The sequence below is a fragment of the Rutidosis leptorrhynchoides genome, chromosome 3 (genome assembly GCF_046630445.1).
Source record: "Rutidosis leptorrhynchoides isolate AG116_Rl617_1_P2 chromosome 3, CSIRO_AGI_Rlap_v1, whole genome shotgun sequence".
In the NCBI taxonomy this organism is placed as follows: domain Eukaryota; kingdom Viridiplantae; phylum Streptophyta; class Magnoliopsida; order Asterales; family Asteraceae; genus Rutidosis; species Rutidosis leptorrhynchoides.
In genome coordinates, this window is record NC_092335.1 from 538085399 (window position 1) to 538103447 (window position 18049).

Below are 18049 nucleotides of genomic sequence, written 5' to 3' on the forward strand. Positions count from 1 at the left end.
ATGCTAGTTTTTGCCGTCCTAAGCATGCCATGAAGTTCGCCAATGGTCTTATCCATCCCATTCATATTGTAATTAATTACAAATTGGTCAAACCTCTTTGACAAGGAGTTTAGGATAAGATCCGTGGCTAGCTCATTAGATATGTTGAGATTAAGACGGTTTGCGCGATCAATGAGGCTTTTCATCTTAAGGACATAAGATGAAACGGATTGGGAGTCGTCCATACGACATGCATGAAGCGCTCGAACGGTCTCGAAGCGCTCGATACGTGCTTGTTGAAGGAACATCTCCTTCAATTGCGTGATCATGTCGTATGCAGTATGATGCTCGAAATCCTTTTGGAGTTCGGGTATCATAGTCCCAAGCATTAGGCAGGCGACTTGCACCGAATCGGCGCAATACTTATCCCAATAAGCCATGCCTTCCGTATCATCCTCGTCGGGTTGATCGGGAATGGGGTCTTCCAACACATACGCCTTATCCTCAAGTTTGAGGACAATCCTAAGATTGCGGAACCAATCCATAAAGTTCGTATGGTTGAGTTTGTCTTTCTCGAGGAGAGACCTTAACGATAGGTTGTTCAAGTTAATGGGTGCGTTTTGCATGTTGTTGTTATTGGCGGCCATCTACAAAATTTAACAAAGTTCATTTAAGTATCGTTTTAAATTTAATAAACAATACCCTTTAAATATTAATTGACTTATTAAATATTAGAATCCAACGGTAAATCAAATTTCGGTTAGGTGACCTTTATCCCGTTATTTGATTCAGCTAGGTAGTCATTATATGACAATTGCAATCCTTTTGCAACTTCTAAGTTATGGGATCATGCAATCCTTTTGCATGGCATATTATCCCATCAACGCCTATTTGTTCATCATGGTTCGGTGACCCTAAGTTCATGATTCCCAAATCAAGTCGTCCTACTTGTGCTAACGTGTAAATTCAACATACTAGTGGTTAGGTGACCTTTATCCCACAAGTGTGCGAAATTCACCTCAATCATATTAGTTTGCTCATAACGGTTAGGTGACCTTTATCCCATTAAGAGTTCCCTAATATTTTTAAGTGTTTCCACAAAAGGATGGCGTTAAACTTGTTTACCTTGTTTTAGTTTTAAAGGGATTTTCGGCTTTCTTTATTCTAGTTTAAGAAAACATATATGCCATACACCAACATGCATTTAGTGTATGGTTTATTTAAAATCCATTTTCAAGTCTAGTAATTTTAGCCAATTACTTGATATAAACCATTTTATATGTGCAATCCGTTTTTAATTCTTAATAACCATTTATTAACGTCTTTTGCCATTTGAATTTAACCAATTAAATTGTCATTTTAGTTTGTTGTTAACTTGTGATTAACTTGTAGCATACATACAATCCACAATCATACAATAAACAACCAAGCATGCAAAATAACATGTTCACAATCAAGCCTTTTGGTAAGCATTTTGTTTAGCCGAAAACAAAATGCCACCGGGTAAGGGGTAATTACACAAAGTAGGAGATTTCAAATCTCCCACTTAACCTTGCATCCAAATGCTTCTTCATGTGTTCTTCAAGTCTTCATCATTCTTCATCATTTTACAAAATATATCCTAATACATTTTGTCTAAAAAATGAAATTACAACCTAATCTATTTTACATACAAATATAAAATAAATTACATAACCAAATGAATTATTACATGCCAAATGAATAAATATTATTACAAACCAATTGAATAAATATCAATCAACCATGCATGCAACCAAACACAAGGTCAAGGCTTAGATTGTGAACATCATCAACATAAGTGATAGGCAATACAGAATCACAAGTGATTGGAAACACAGAATTACAAGTGATCTGCAACACAGAATCACAAGTGATCTGCAACACAGAATCACAAGTGATCGGCAATACAGAATCACAAGTGATCGGCAATACAGAATCACAAGTGATCGGCAACACAGAATCACAAGTGATTGGCAACACAGAATCACAAGTGATTTTGGCCAAAATGACATACCACTCAAAACCGAAAATTTTACATTCTACTTCATGCATGTTCATAGAATGCAAAATTATAGTGGGTTTAATAACCATCTTGAAGCATATTTCAACAACTTCGGCTCTAGATACCATTGTTGGGATTTAACAAGTTTCATAATACTTATAATCATTCAAGAAATAAGTTTTGCGGAAGCGTAAAATTACCATTTTAAAACTTGTAAATCTTTAACCAATTAAAGTTAAATCCCAATTAGGATCAAGTTGTGAAATATACTTACAAAACACAAGGGAGTATAGATGTTATACCTTCTCCAAGATAGGAGGTTAAAAGGATGATGAAGATGGAGCTTAGTAAGTGCGAAAACTCCAAGCTTTTGATGCACCAACACCACCCTTAAGTTATGTTAGGATTAACACACTTAAGCTCTTATAAAACCAAGCTAGAAACCTCTTCTATTTGCTGAGAAAATTCAGCCAGCAGCAACCCGGAAATGATGATGAATGCAAACCTCAAAATGATGAGACCTCAAGAGATTATACCCCAAACTTTACCCAACACCTAATACTATGGTTAGGATTTATTTACACTTGAAAACAAGCTTTCAAACAAGCCTAAGAACTCTCTTTTCTTACCCAAAATTTCGGCCAGAATGCAGCTCAAAAAGGGAGAGTGTTTTTCTTATATATTTCTTGTTTGAAAATGCATGTAGTCTTGTATTACTTGAGTCAAAGCATGGGTAGATTAATTAAGCATGTGTATGTGATATTGTGTCATCTCAAAAGTAGCAAAAGAGCATGGGTGAGACCCCTTGGTCTCTCCAAAACCGTCCCCCATGAAGGGGTTTTATAAAATTTGCAACTTTTTAATTTTTATAAACTTGTTGCTAAATAATATACCATGCATTGTTACTTATATTTTATAAACCCTTTTATAAAATGTATCACAACATAACTATTTAATCTTGCAAATAATTAAATGCTTATCATATAAATTATCCAAATAATTTATCTCAAGTAATAATATTTTAGAAAACCGATTTTCTAAAATCCAAGTGTCGCGTATTCATTTAATGATCCATTCATTAAGAATAAATACGATTAAGGTGTTGGTAAGCCTGTTATTGGGTATGACCCGACTTGGATCATAACATAGTGGCCACATTAATTTAACATGTCTCTCGGGCATACGAAATACCTTCAAAAATAAATTTCAGTTTCCGATTCCAATTCCTATGTTGGTTCAAAGGACACCTGATAATAAAATACCAGAGTAAATTGTTCGATTGACCATTACAATATTATGATTCAATCTAGGGCTGATATCGTGTTTACATTTCTAATAAACAAATGACCCATGTTGATGCCACACCCAATATGAATGCTGGAATGCACGGCGGGCTTATACACATCGCTCTCTAGTCCTACAATCAGCAATCAAAAATGGCAACATAAACATCATGTTTGGTCATATTTAGTATCAACTACCTAAACTGCTTGCTCAAATACGTTTACAATTTTCAGACTTATAATAAAGATAGTTCACAAATTACAAGGCTCCGCATATGTTTTACAAACTCAAAGTTTAAACCAGACGACCTTAGAACGCCCTGAACATGTTCTAGTTTCTAACTGATTGAGCAGAGGCTATCATCTGAAGCATAATTGTGGCGTATTGAACAGCTGTGTGTTGCAATGTGTATTGACCAGAGAGGCCAAACTCCCCAAAGTTTGGTTCCATGTGTACAAAATGACCTGGTAATGGTCTTTTCGACAGAGCTTCTTGCCATATATCAAAAAACTCGCCCATTATTTTATGTGATTTTTCCCACGAAGAAATGGGCCGGTATTCCATCTGCATCACATGAATAAATACAACAGCTCTAGTTAAAATCACTTCCAAACTTTCCTTTTACTTTGGATTCTTAGTTTTCTACTCTTTCCCACAAAAAAATAACCTCACTGTAGCATGAATGTTGCTGTAAAAACAAAAATGTAAAAAGCTGACGGAAGTGTTTGTACCTCCATAACAATTCCCCTTAAACTTTCAGATTGAATTGAAACAACTTTACCCACTCTCAACTGAAAATCACCAAGCTGATATTGAACTCCCTACATTAGAAATAGATATAAAAATAAAATATATATATATTTTTTTTTTAAAAGTTATAGCAGGATGGAAATATATGTTGTACAGAAAACAAGTAAAAAAAATGTAGATAATAGAATGAAAAATGATAGGGTGATGAAATTGCTGACCTCAAAATTGAGTGCTACTCTAGTTTTGTAAGACTGGAGTTTTTCCATTATAGTCTGGATAGTTGAATCTGCCTCAAGAACTAACCGTTGTCCCCTTAAAACAAAGTAGTATTTGCTGGGCTGCTCTGGTAATGATATCCCCAGAAAGTCACGTGGGAATTCTGCTGCATTTGCTTGCTCTAAAATACACAAAATTAGCCCCGTTAACATTAAAAGAGACTTGGTATACATACAAGAATCGTAGTTAAATACTTGAATAGTTGAATTGATGTTTTATATAATGATATATTTGCAAGTGTTAGCTGTGTTATGTGCTTGTAGTTAGTTCCTATCAGACTATCAATTGGTAGTCTAAAAAAGCAACCTGCTGCTTGAACGGATACGGATACTGATGATGTGTCTACTTCATCCATTCCATTTCATATTCCATATAATATTATATTATTACAAATAAAAACAAGAATCATAGTTAAATACTTGAATAACTGAATTGATGTTTTAGACTACCAATTGATAGTCTATAAAAAAGCACTGAATTGCTACTCTGTCATTCTTTTGGGTTTTATAAACTACATAATACTGTTAATAATCAATTAAACTACATTATTGTTTTGAAAAATGGATTATGATACATCTTGAATGTTCTGGAAAAGTAAAAATATACTACATACTATAGATACATACTACATCTGAATCAATCAAGGGAAACATAAACTGATTAAGATATAATAATAAATAAAAATTAATACCTTTAATAACAGGTCTGTAAAAGCTGAGAGTAGCTTTCCATTTGCCATCCTTAACACCATTGATGCTCTCAACACATTGTGATACTTCTGCAAGTATTTGACTGTTCACCGTATGTCCCGCATTCGGCTGCCAGTGCAAAACCCTAAACCCATTTACAATTCAATCATTCAATTCATTTATTCCTAATAATAATAAAATTAAAATTAATGAACAAGAGAGATCATGTAAGTATGTTTGTAATCAGTTACCATTTTATAGGCATGGTTTTCTGTGTAATCGAAAATATCCTCTCTCAACTTGATTTTGTGTTTTCCTCTCCTTCCTCTGCCCGCAACCAAAAAACCCTAATTTTTCTTCACGCAAAACCTGGTCAACTAATAAAGAGAGATAGATAGATGCACGTGGAAGGTAAATAAATTGAATGGTTGTGTGGAAGGTTGCAAACTTAGCTATTAGGGATTAATTAGTCTGATTAATCCATAATTCGGAGATTAATCGGGAATTAATAGAATTGTATTTAATACATTTAAATATTAAATTTTAAAAATTATATGTGTAAATATATAAAAAACCATAAATATAACTAAAATTATTTATTTTACTCAAAAATTATAAAGTTCTTGTTTAAATTCATGTTAAAATGTTAACCTTTTTTTACTTTGACCGACTTGATTAACAAATTCGATTTTGACCCATCAATTGACGTTGACCGTTTAACTAAACGGATTTTTGGAATCGGAACAGATTGCTCTTAAAAATGATTAATCAGGAATTAATCGGCGAGTAATCGGGTTTTTTACAACACTGGTTGTGTGAATTACTTTTAAAAATATTTAGTGGATGTATCATTTCCTATTTTTACTTTTGTAAAATAGTAAATGGTAATTGTGGTGTATCGAAATTTAAAAAATTCATGTAACTTCAATCAAAAATAGTAAAGATTCATCCTACACCTAGTGTGTGATACACTAAGACCATGTTTAACGCAGCTTGATAGGGTCATTTTCACCTCCATCATGTTACCATCACGCTACAACGTGGTGTGATGAGAGGAAAATGTTGATGAGCGTAAAGGGAGCATTATGGGAAGAAAAAGTGGTGAGATGGCTTATTCTGCCAATGAAAATTAAGGAATTAAAATATCTACCAATCAAATCAAATTACTATCTATACTTCATCATACTCCATCACTCGATCACCTTTACAAATTCCATTATGCCATCACACCATCAAATTTATCACATCAACACTATACCCCACAAAAACTCCTGTCACACCCCATTACGCCGACACCATTAAATATGGTCCAAGTTTAAAATAAAATTAAAAGAGTTGTGTAGTTTCTCTCAGATTAATAGTGTTGTTATATCGCAAGGTTAATGAGTAAAGCCATATAATAACTAAATGGTTTTAATTAGCATGTTAACTAATAAAAACATATATATAAGCATGTTAATGACAATATAGATATAGATGTTTCTAAATGTCTCTGAGTGAATTAGTGTTTCTTACAGCCACGACTTAGAGCGTATGACTCCCAGAAATTTAGAGGAATTAAAAGGAATGGATAAGTAAAAGTCAACGTTTTCCAAAGATTTTATAACAAATGAAATAAGTATTTTACACAAATAAATGTATTGTTACCGTCTATCTATTGGAAGTCTTTTTTCTCCAATACTCGTTAACTACAGAGTATAACAATTAAAAAATATACCCATTTGTTGCCACGAAGGTTCGTCCACAAAAACCCTGGCTATTCCCAAAGCAGGTAGTCGTCATGTGATTAGTCGGCTCACAAAGTGGGTTTGACACTCAAGTTAATCAAAAATGAAAACAAAAATAGAAGCTGCAGCTGTTTAAGAAGGGTTAAATTATAATATAATGGTGCTTCTTGATTACACAATTTACTAGTATATGTGCTAAAGTGCTACTTTTATTCTTGAAGGTACCCTTTGATTAAACAAGGAATGGGAATGAGAAAGGATTGTTACATAGTTACATCTGTACAGCCACTACTACAGATTATTAAATGAATATAATTGTTGTATTTTTATTGGCAATGTCTTGTGTTGTATTGGTACTTCAAACTTCAATTGCTGATGACCACTCAGTTTGTGAATATGCAACGGCAATTCACTAGTATGTATGAGAATCAGACTGCAAGTAAATGGGTGGACAAACAAAGTTATTATGTCCCACAAAAGAACAGCTTTACTTGCTAATTTTTGTTTTGAATAATCTAACTCCGTATGATATTTTTAGAAGATTTGAAATCTTAGTACACATTCAAAACTGTTACACCACCACCACAATAGAAATAACAATGTCAAGCCATAAGACTAGCAACGTACTTGCCATAAATAAATAAAAAGTATAAATTGCATAATGGATGATTCTCTAATCACTCATCTTTTTTTCTGATTACTCCTCTTCTTGTTTTTGCTTCTCTTAAATTTCAATCCCTTTAAAGACAGGGCATTGGAGACACTTTGTCCCTCAAGCCTCTTTGACAGCTTAACGACACTTGACATGCCCTTCCTTGCAGCTGCTCGATGCTCTGGTCTACGGCTAACCATCTTCCGGTCAAGAGGCCAGTACGCATACGGCTCAAGCTTCCCCTTTCTCTTCAAATCTCCACCTGCCTTCTTGCTAGAGTATTCAGAGCCCGTGTACGCCCATCCTGTCTCGTTTGTTTTCCTGCGTTTTTCCCCTTTCCGTGAGGAGGAGTTAATTGATAACTTACTACCTGCTGCAAAACTCCTCGCATCAGATTCGCTCCCTGTAGGCCCCACTGCATCTCTTTTAAAAGGTTCCTCATCTTCCCGAATTATAAGCCGTCCATCAGCATCTATTTCTGGCTCATCATCAGATTGTAGCTTCCTTTTTAGACTACCAGCTGATCTAAGAGAAGATCTTGTCTTTTGACGGTCAAGCAAGTCAAGTGGTTCATCATCTAATTGGTCATAAGCATCTTCGGGCAAGCTCTTCCCTGCTCTCTTGGCCCTGCAAAAATTTAATGTATTTTGATCATATTGTGTATGCAACTAATAATTAATAATAAATAAATAAAATAACAGCAGACCATATTCTCATATATATATAGGGGTAGGATCAAGAGGGAAGTAACCAATCGGGGGGAAGCGGGGGAAGCAAATTTTTTTTTTTTTCGTTTTTTGAAAAAACTTTGTTCACGAACATTATAGATGAGATGAAAATATGAACATTTAGTAGAGACACTTTGTGATAAATGTTATTATTTTAGCGGGAAAACGCTCGAAGAAGTAATATATAACAATTATCGTGTTTTTCGAGCGTATTTTGAGGTTTTAGCTATTGGGGTTTAGATATTAGGGTTTAGAAATTTAGGGTTTAGGGTTTAGATTTAGGGTTTAGATTTAGGATTTAGATTGAGTTTTTAACACGCACGGTTTAGAGTTTAGGGTTTGGTGTTTTGGCCCTAAACCCTAAACCCTAAACACCAAACCCTAAACCCTAAACCCTAAATCAGGCTAAATTTTACTTCACAAAACATGAAGAAAAAAAACGTTCATATTCTTCACGAACAATATTATCTTGAATGCTATTTTTGTCGATCGTTTTCCTGCCTAAATAATAACATATGAAGTGTCTCTTCTAAATGTTCATATTTTCGTGTGATCTTGATGCCGGGAAAAAAAAATCAAAAAAAACGAAGAAAAAAAAAATTTGCTTCCCCCGATTGGTTACTTCCCCTTGATCCTGCCCCAATATATATATATATATATATATATATATATAGTGGTAGGATCAATGGGTAAGTAACCAATCGGGGGGAAGCGGGGGGAAGAAAAAACTTTTTTTTTTCGTTTTTTGAAAAAACTTTGTTCACGAACATTATAGATGAGATGAAAATATGAACATTTAGTAGAGACACTTTGTGATAAATGTTTTTATTTTGGCGGAAAAACGCTCGAAGAAGTAATATATAACAATTATCGTGTTTTTCGAGCGTATGTTGAGGTTTTTGCTATTGGGGTTTGGATATTAGGGTTTAGATATTAGGGTTTATAGGGTTTAGATATTAGGGTTTAGAAATTTAGGGTTTAGATTTAGGGTTTAGATTTAGGGTTTAGATTGAGTTTTTAACACGAACGGTTTAGAGTTTAGGGTTTAGGGTTTGGTGTTTTGGGTTTATGGAATAAACCCAAAACACCAAACCCTAAACCTAAACCCTAAACCCTAAACTGGGCTAAATTTTACTTCACAAAACATGAAAAAAAAACGTTCATATTCTTCACGAACAATATTATCTTGAATGTTATTTTAGTCGATCGTTTTCCCGCCAAAATAATAACATTCATCACGAAGTGTCTTTTCTAAATGTTCTTATTTTCATCCAATCTATAATGTTCGTGAACAAAGTTTTTTCAAAAAACGAATTTTTTTTTTCTTTTTGCTTCCCCCCGCTTGGTTACTTCCCCATTGATCCTGCCCCTATATATATATATATATATATATATATATATATATATGTGTATATATATATATGTGTATATATATATATGTGTATATATATATATGTGTATATATATATATATATTCAACTACGAACCTGAGTGAAGATTTTTTGGAGTTATGGTTGCTACGTCGACCAGAAAAAGTCTTTGTATCCAATTCTTCAAAACTGCCATCTTCAGTTTCGCCATCACCAAAATCAGAGAATATTTTTGTATGATTCCATCTGCTCAGCCTGGATAAGATAACACTACTACTTAATACTTAACAAAAATGTTTTAAATGCCATAACCAATCACAATCTTGTTTAGAACAAAAAAAATGTTGTTTAGAATAAAATGTAACCATACAGTTACAAGTAGTGTTGATTGCAGTATGACACAATGGTTAATAAATAAAAAGCAAAAGAAACCTGGAGGTAGTTGCTTTCGAATGACGAGATTCAGTTTGCTCCGTGTTAGCAGTATGTTTCCGCTCTTTTCGTTCCTTTGTCTGCATTTCAATATATTTATTACTGGTATTTATATAGTTTATTAGTTCAAATTAACTGTACAAATGACATAATTAAAAACAAACCTTTCTTATATTTGTGAGCAGCTTCATATGTTCTTCAGGCATTACTTCCTTAACAGCATCAAGCCCGCATTTCTTTACTAGCATTTCAAAAAGCAGCTTCACCTGTCAATACAAATCATCTAAAGGTTAAAGTATCACTAGTGGAACACAAAAAACTTAGCAAATAACTTACTCTAAAACATGTTTCATAAAAATTGAACACAGAAACACACGCACAATATATATATTTTATAATGGTAAATAAATGAAACTAACCTTGGCTTTAAAATGATTCTTGTTGCTACTTTGCCAGCTCAACAAGGCTTCAACCATGCCCTTCATATGGTCTTGCAACCCTGCAGCTTGTGATTTGGCAACTAATACCTTTAGCAAGCCCAAGTTAGCCTGCACCAATAAGCATGGCTATGTGATTAGACTCCTGAACATCATACAATACAATAGAAGTTGGCAACTTTAAACCCATTAATTTCACTCCTGAAATCATAATTTTCATTCTCACAAAAGAATATGTTCTAAAATATTTCAAAATTTGAAGGAAATTTTCAACCAGCTACTGTACTATTTATTAACAGCAAATATAAAATATATACTTACTTTATTAATCTCTTTATTCTTCCTCTGGAGAAGAAGAAATGTGGATGGAAGAATACTGAAAGCAGTAGCAACAAGGTCTGTGAACTCGTAAGTCAAACGAGCTATGCCCTTGACTGCAGCACTGATCATGTGAGGCGTCTCACCAGCAAGACCGCCAGCAACCTACACCACCGAGATTATTTATTACAAACCAAATGAAAATCACTTATTAATTAATTGATTAACGATTACAGAAGCAACAGAATGGCCTTTCAGGTAAGTTAGTTAGTTGTCTACCATGTTGAAAAAGTCAAGCAAGCTTTCCTTGTTACCACCCTTATCTTCATCCGCACGGGCATGACCAATTTGAACAATGATCTCATATGCCCTATTTCTTGTTTTCTTGTTAGCCTGCAAAAACATACATCCATAACATTCATTCAGGTTTAAATAAAAATCAACAAAGGGCCAGTAGTAGATTAAATGTAAACTAAGCATCTAATTTACTCCACACTTTATTCATGTTGCCTACATATCATAAGCTTTTTAAATAGTTACAAATTTACTCCACACTTTATTCATTTTGATTACATATCATAAGCTTTTTAAATAGTTAAATTTAAAAAGGGTGCCACTCATATCTCAGTTAGTACAGTACCTCTTTAAGTCCGAGTATAACTTCAGTCAGAAATGAAGCAACAATTTCACGCTTCTTCATCTGTTCTGATTTATCCTGCAAGAGAAGTAGACCATAGTTTATGCACATGTGTGGTGTGGGAATCGTAAATTACATTCGGTTATGTTGTTGGATATTACCTTTGAGACATGAAGAATTAAAAAATATAAACAGTTGAGTCTATGCCGCTTGGCTGAAAAATGACATGAATGCATCACTTCAAACATCAGTTTGAGCAACTCTTCAAGCTTTCTTGCTATGAAGCCGTCAGCATGCTGCCCAATCAAATCAAATTGTCAAAATTATTCCAATGATTTAATTAAATCTGAAACTCTTAGCATATCAAACATTTTTGACATGTTTTTTGTCATGCAAAATAGAATACCTCAAGGATGGTTGAAAGAACTTTGTAAGCCTTTTTCTGAATTGAACTTTCTGCATCCTACAATCAGACGTCAATCACTTGGGTTAAATTTACTCATCAAACATGACAAGTTAATTTTGGCATATTCCTCGTGAAGATAAGATCAACTAACCTTTAATGCAGGTTCTATTGCAATAAATAAAAGATCAACCTCCTTTGTACCTAAGCCTGGTAAAAGTGAGACTGCCAAGTCATACAACCGTGTCCTGCAAAAAAAATTGAAATGTATAAAAAGATATGACTTTTTAATTCAAAGTGATATTATTGAACTAGAAATTATGAGAGGCGTACCTCGTTTGTGACAAAGATGATGTTTCATTGGATGAATTATCTACTTCCATAGAAGACCTCGAAGCTTTGGTATGTTGTACTTTGCCAGCCTCCTCTGTCACCTTCAGTAACTTCTGCATCGTGGTCTTGAAAAACCTCGAGACTACGTCTTTGTCAGCTATAGATGCTACATCCCCAATTGTTTTCTACAAAAATAAGAATTTAATTAACCGTGTAATTTAGCATCAGCTGATCCATGGATAACTTTATTCAAACCCAACACTAGCTCCAATCAATTAGAGCACTAATCATGCAAAATTGAGATGCCAACATCTATAAAGATCAAATGTACAAGCAAGTAAGATACCTAAGAACTACTAAATACTAACCGGTAAATATATATATATATAAATCACTATAATAATTCTCAAAAATCTTCAAGATATGAAAAAAAAACAAGAGCATGTGATGTCTAATTTGCATAACAGTACAGGTAACAAAGCCCAAAGGCTATCACGAATATGCAGCTTATAAATCGATATAATCTTTTATCACATTATATAATGAGCTTATTATTAAGTTGGGAACAATAAGAATTTTTTTTTTTTTTAAAAAAGAACAAATTGCAACTTCTACCAGTACACACACCATGATAGGCAAACAAAAGAAAGGGAAAAGTAAGCATCCACTGTAATCCATACAAGAGATCATAATATGCCATACAGATCATGAAATTAATAGATTGATATCAAAATGCATCTGCATGAAATCTTTGACTAATACCAAATTAAGACTACAAACAGCTGAAACCCTTCAAAAAACATTTATAATTGGCATTGCTAAAAACAAATTAATCGAAACAGCTGAAATGGTAAATAACATAATAGCAACAAAATGAAAAATAGAAAATTTGATGAACAGGGGGGCTACCTGCAACGATCCACCATCATCTTTCGAAGACTTGAGAAGAACACCTGATAATGTAGACAAAAGCTCACGTGCAGAAAACCTTAACGCATCCAAATTACTAGCCATCACTTCTGAAGTGTAGCGAGCAACTGCTCGCTGCTCACAAATACCGACTTCCTTACAAAAAGCCTCATTTTCAGCTTCCCCAATTTTATTATTTTGACGAATTAGAGTCTGCAAACTGGTGCATATCAATCCCCGGACATCAGGTTCTTCTTTAAGTGAACGGCATAATGCTTTTTCCAGATCATTGAAACACTCAGCAGTATCCAACGGGTAGTTGCAAAATGAAGGTAACAGAGACCATAAATGATATACAACTCTATCGATACTCCGTTGGTACAAAATTTGTTCTTCTCGCTTATACTGTTAAATAAAAGTAAGTGTATCAAGACACTGTATAACAATGTTTAAAATAAATGAACAGTAAAGTTCAAACATACAACAACAACACTTGTACCTTTGCAGATTTCAGCTTCAAGACCCGAATTGTATCTAGTACATATTCATTAAAGAAGCTCAAACGAGCACCCACGATATTCTGCTTCAGAATAGGAAAAAGCCATTCATTGACATCAGAGAGATCTTGAGCTTCTACATTTAAAGGTAGAAACTTTAAAAATGTTTCAGGCCGTATTGCTACTAGGGCCACCCCCAAGCAATCATGCAACTGCATAAACCAAAGTTATACATAAATATGTCAAACTAATGAGAGATTTGAAATTAGTTAGATAAAAAAACTAAATGAAAGAGATATTTCATATATCGAATATACCTGCTGCCTGTATGGAAAGTCTTCATCTGGCAACTTTTGTATATCTTCCAAGTTCTTAAGAGTGTTTTTTAAGAAGTAAGAGCTATACTCACCTGAAAAAGTAGATTCAAAAAATGAGGTTACACACTTGTCGTTACCTGATAAAAAAACTACAATAATAATTAATAAATGAAGTTAAAATAAGCACTTAAAGTACCTAGTTTATCGAACATTGCTGCCACAACTTGAAATGACATATCCCAGACTGCAGCATAACTATAATCCAGTAGTTCATCAACTATAGAACAAAGTTTCTCAATAATAGTGGGCCCCGATTTTCTCACTTGTCCATTTGTCATAATTTGCTCTACACCCTGTTTAATCAAACTCTCATCAACGCATGTATGTATTAAGTTCTTGAATCCTTCTACCGCAACAGATAAAGGCTCCTCGTGTTCAGAAGCTAAGATATCTGTCACCCCAGAAAACACAACAAAATTACTAAAAATCATGCACCGCTTTGCTATAATAATAGCCACTATTAAAAAAACTGTGTAAGCTAACAATCAAACCTTTCAAAGCACTGAAAACAACCGGAAGCTTGACAACACAAGCTTGCCGGTTAAGATAAAACACTTTTTTCATCCCGGAATCCAACACTCGAGCAGTGAATGTCAAGTTGTCACCAGACATTTCATTTAATAATGCTGAGCTGGCTAATGAACTTAACAAATCTATCAGTGCTTCAGGAGAAACCTCTACAGATGGTTGAAGACAGAGTGTATACAGAGCATCTGTAATTCGACGGGTTGCTGCAGGTTGGTGCAGATCCAAAAGAGATTTAAAGTAATTAAGAATTTTCGTTGAGAACTTGAGTGACATCAGCGGAAGAATGTCTTTCAGAGAATCAAGAACATACAAAAAATCCTGAGCCCTAGATCCTTCTTCTTTAGTGTTTGCATTTGACCCTCCAGCAAGCAAAAGAAACCTCTCAAAGGTGCTTGCAATTGCTTCACTAGCAGGTGACAAAACTGATGTTTCTCGAAATCCTTGCATAACATCACGAAGGCAAACATGCGCTTGACGTCTTACCTGAATCAAATGGGATTATTAGTTAGCAAGAAAGAAAAAAAAAAAAGAACACAGCTTTAGTAACTTATGCAAGTTACTAATATAATCAAAGTATTGAACCAAATATATGTCCCCAGAACAATAGCTAGAGCAATACCTAAATCTATAGATCAAATTATTAGAGAGTCTAGTGAAACGCCAAGATACAATCAAAGTGTATAAATTTAGTTAGAAATCTATATAAAACAACTGAAGAATATTGTCCAAAATGGCAAAAGCTTATTGCTTATCAGTCTTTCTAACATTATTAGCTCATATTAAATAATAAGTAATACAAGTACCTTCTGATCATACCAAGCATGATGAATATGAAAATAAAAACAACAGATTAGCTAACTAATCTAACGTAGAAACAAATGTATGTGTTATGTATTATTACCTTGAGACGGGAATCAGCTATAAAGCTTAAAAGGATTCCAAACAAATGAGAAACATCAGACCAGCTAGTCCGTAGACCAACAATTAATAAATGTGAAATACATTTTAATCCAGAAACAAGAACGGTGCAATCGCCTGTGAAGTTATTTTTGGATAGAATAATAACACGAGTAATTAGACCGGAGATGTACTCAGATTCCTTTCTTATAACAGGAGAAGAAATACGAGGAAGAAGCAAAGATAAGATAGTTATGAGAGGTTCGATATGGTGAGATGGATTAGGGTTTATGGAATCTGAAGACGAAGAGGACAATACGACCAGTTTGTCAAGTGAAGTGCAGGTAGCACCGAAATACGCAACGGGTGTGAGAGGATGATTGAGTTCTTTAAGGGACTGAGAAATATCAGCGATGATGGAACAGATGTTATGGTGTTTGGGGTCGGTTGAGTTATTAAACCTTGAAAGTATTGAGTTGCAGAAGTCATCGTGTTCTTCTTCCAATGGGTTCTGCTGCAAAATCTGAGCATCCATCATGTTTGGTAACGGCGGCTATTGAGCAGCAACAAATAACAGATGCTTGTTTGTATTTATAATATATTTGAAGTCTCTGAAGTTAACAATTACCCCTTGTGCTGTTTCCTGTACCTGCATCATACCAAATCAAAACAATTGAAACCATATAAATGTAAGATAATAAAACCATAAACTGATTATAAATCAATACTTCACATAACACAAACTCATTAGAAATCAAATTTTTTTTCCCCGTAATCAGCATATATTGAACACGGTACATAACGAAATGGATAGTAATTATTGGAAAAAGAGCCTGTATTGATATCGAATTAAATCAAGCAAGATTGAGGAGGCTAAAGAAATTGATAAAAAAAAAAAAAAAAAGGGAAATTGATATTGTAATTTGTACCTGATAATCGAAGTAGAACTGTAGAAGTTGTTGCGAGATTGGAAACCCTAGTCGCCTTGTATTTGTAAAGAAGAGTGGACTATGTTCTGTGCTGTATGTACGTTCGTGTTAAAGGGAAAAAACCCTAAAATCCCAAATTGACCAAAAAGTTGACTAACTTCTCGCGAGACGAACCAGTTCTCGCGATATTTTACGAGAAATCAAGCGTGAATGAGATATCAAAACTACCCTGCAGCGAAACACGGGCTTTTTATCCTCGTTTTTAATTAAGAATTAAGATAAAAAAATCCAGTTCAAGGATTAGTATAGTTATGATAAATCGCATTCATTATATCATTAAGCCCGTGAAATACACTGCCGGTAAAAATGATTAACAATTAGTTATGATCTATTTTATAATAATACTGCAATGTCTTATGTAAGGGTCAAATGCTTGCAAATACAATTGTTATCAACTTATCATATACAATTAGAAAAAATTCGACCGCGCGTTGCTGCGGTTGTATTCAACGCGCGGTCATATTTGTATATACGTTGTTTGGTACCTAATATATCTAGTAGGTTGGGTTGTTTGTTGGACGTGTACGTATATGTATGAAATATAGATCGAAATATTTAGAGTTTTTTTGACGATGTCCGTTTCGCGTATAGTTAGTCGCGTTGTGTTCGTAAAATAATATCGAGTTGAACGGTGGTCTCGGAAAAATTTAGCTCGCACCGAGCGAGAATATAGGGCCTGTTATTTAGTGTTTTTTTAACGATGTCCGTTTCGCGCATAGTTAGTCCCGTTGTGTCCGTCTGATTTTTTTGAGTTGAACGGTGGTCTCGGAAAAATTTAACTCAGACCGAGCGAGAAGATAGGGCCCGTTAAAAATACGGGTGGAATCATTTTCTTTTGTTTTTTTTAAAATTATATATTTACGTTTTTTACCCCTGAAAAAGTAGAAATTGGGGGTTGTTGTGTATATGAACCCGAATTTGAGGGGCCGGGTGTAGTGTGAACGCGAACTCAAAACGACATTTGGATAAAACTGAAACTACAATTTCTTCCATGCATATTAGTATATAGGGGTAATAATTATTATTAACTACTCCGTATTATAAATATTAATCGGCATTAGTTATTATATTTAAATATTTTATTCTTCTTATTATAACATGTACACAACAACAAAACTCAATCACATATGTGTAGGGTATTAGAGGAGCAAGATATAGAAATCTTTTATCTGTCTTAGATATAATTAGAAGTCATTTCTCCAGTCATAGTGAAACACTTAAAGAGTAGAGAAAGTGATATCTTTCTCTGTTTTACGGATAAAGACATTGCTTTCAAAAGGACCTCCGACCAATAACTAGGTAAAAAATTAAAAAATTAAAAATGAGACACTATGAAAATGATATAATTAAATTTCCATAAATTTTAAATCATGTCTAAAATTTAATTTAGGCTCTAAGCGAAAGTTATACTTCTTATAATATTGTTATCATCTTTAACCCATTGACAAATTTTCATATCTACGTGTTACATATTAATTATTAGATTTTTTTTACGCCGAAAATATTAATATATATATATATATATATATATATATATATATATATATATATATATATATATATATATTGACATATGTTTATGTAATAGTTTAGTGGCGCACGATTTTAATCTTTGTTTGTATTGTATTTACTAGTAATTACCATGGTAACAATGTAACTTTTGTAACTATGGAGGTTGTCATATATAAACAACCTCTCCACATCTAATGCAACTAGTTATCCATTTGCACTTACATATCTCTTGTATTCTCTCTCAAGTGTTCTTGCTAACTAATACCTCTAACCCACTAATCAACTCACAAACCGGTCGATCT

The 18049-nt window shown here is 33.8% G+C and overlaps 2 protein-coding genes across 2 annotated transcripts; both read right to left on the minus strand.

Moving 5' to 3' along the window:
* Positions 1-3488: 3488 nt before the first annotated feature.
* On the minus strand, positions 3489-5393 carry LOC139898451 (mediator of RNA polymerase II transcription subunit 20a-like). Its single transcript, XM_071881180.1, has 5 exons — positions 5253-5393; positions 5004-5146; positions 4255-4433; positions 4018-4107; positions 3489-3850 (listed from the first exon to the last, which is right to left on the minus strand). The coding sequence occupies exons 1-5, from the start codon at positions 5264-5266 to the stop codon at positions 3617-3619; spliced, it is 660 nt and encodes a 219-aa protein (XP_071737281.1). The 5' UTR covers positions 5267-5393; the 3' UTR covers positions 3489-3616.
* Positions 5394-7227: 1834 nt separating this feature from the next.
* LOC139898452 (uncharacterized) lies at positions 7228-15823 on the minus strand. Its single transcript, XM_071881181.1, has 18 exons — positions 15251-15823; positions 14313-14832; positions 13958-14212; positions 13762-13853; positions 13447-13656; positions 12948-13352; positions 12039-12223; positions 11860-11953; positions 11709-11765; positions 11464-11598; positions 11306-11380; positions 10945-11058; positions 10669-10830; positions 10330-10458; positions 10075-10176; positions 9911-9990; positions 9596-9733; positions 7228-8007 (listed from the first exon to the last, which is right to left on the minus strand). The coding sequence occupies exons 1-18, from the start codon at positions 15782-15784 to the stop codon at positions 7410-7412; spliced, it is 3885 nt and encodes a 1294-aa protein (XP_071737282.1). The 5' UTR covers positions 15785-15823; the 3' UTR covers positions 7228-7409.
* Between the last annotated feature and the right edge of the window lie 2226 nt (positions 15824-18049).

Excerpts from the sequence above, each read along its gene's own strand:
- LOC139898452 (XM_071881181.1), bottom strand. The coding sequence starts at position 15,784 with ATGATGGATGCTCAGATTTTGCAGCAGAACCCATTGGAAGAAGAACAC. Across the intron at positions 14,213-14,312 it reads TGTTTTCAGTGCTTTGAAAG|ATATCTTAGCTTCTGAACAC; the intron begins GTTTGATTGTTA and ends CTGGGGTGACAG. Across the intron at positions 12,224-12,947 it reads ATGATGGTGGATCGTTGCAG|AAAACAATTGGGGATGTAGC; the intron begins GTAGCCCCCCTG and ends TTATTTTTGTAG.
- LOC139898451 (XM_071881180.1), bottom strand. Across the intron at positions 4,434-5,003 it reads TTACAGACCTGTTATTAAAG|AGCAAGCAAATGCAGCAGAA; the intron begins GTATTAATTTTT and ends TGTGTATTTTAG. Across the intron at positions 4,108-4,254 it reads GAGTAGCACTCAATTTTGAG|GGAGTTCAATATCAGCTTGG; the intron begins GTCAGCAATTTC and ends TTTCTAATGTAG.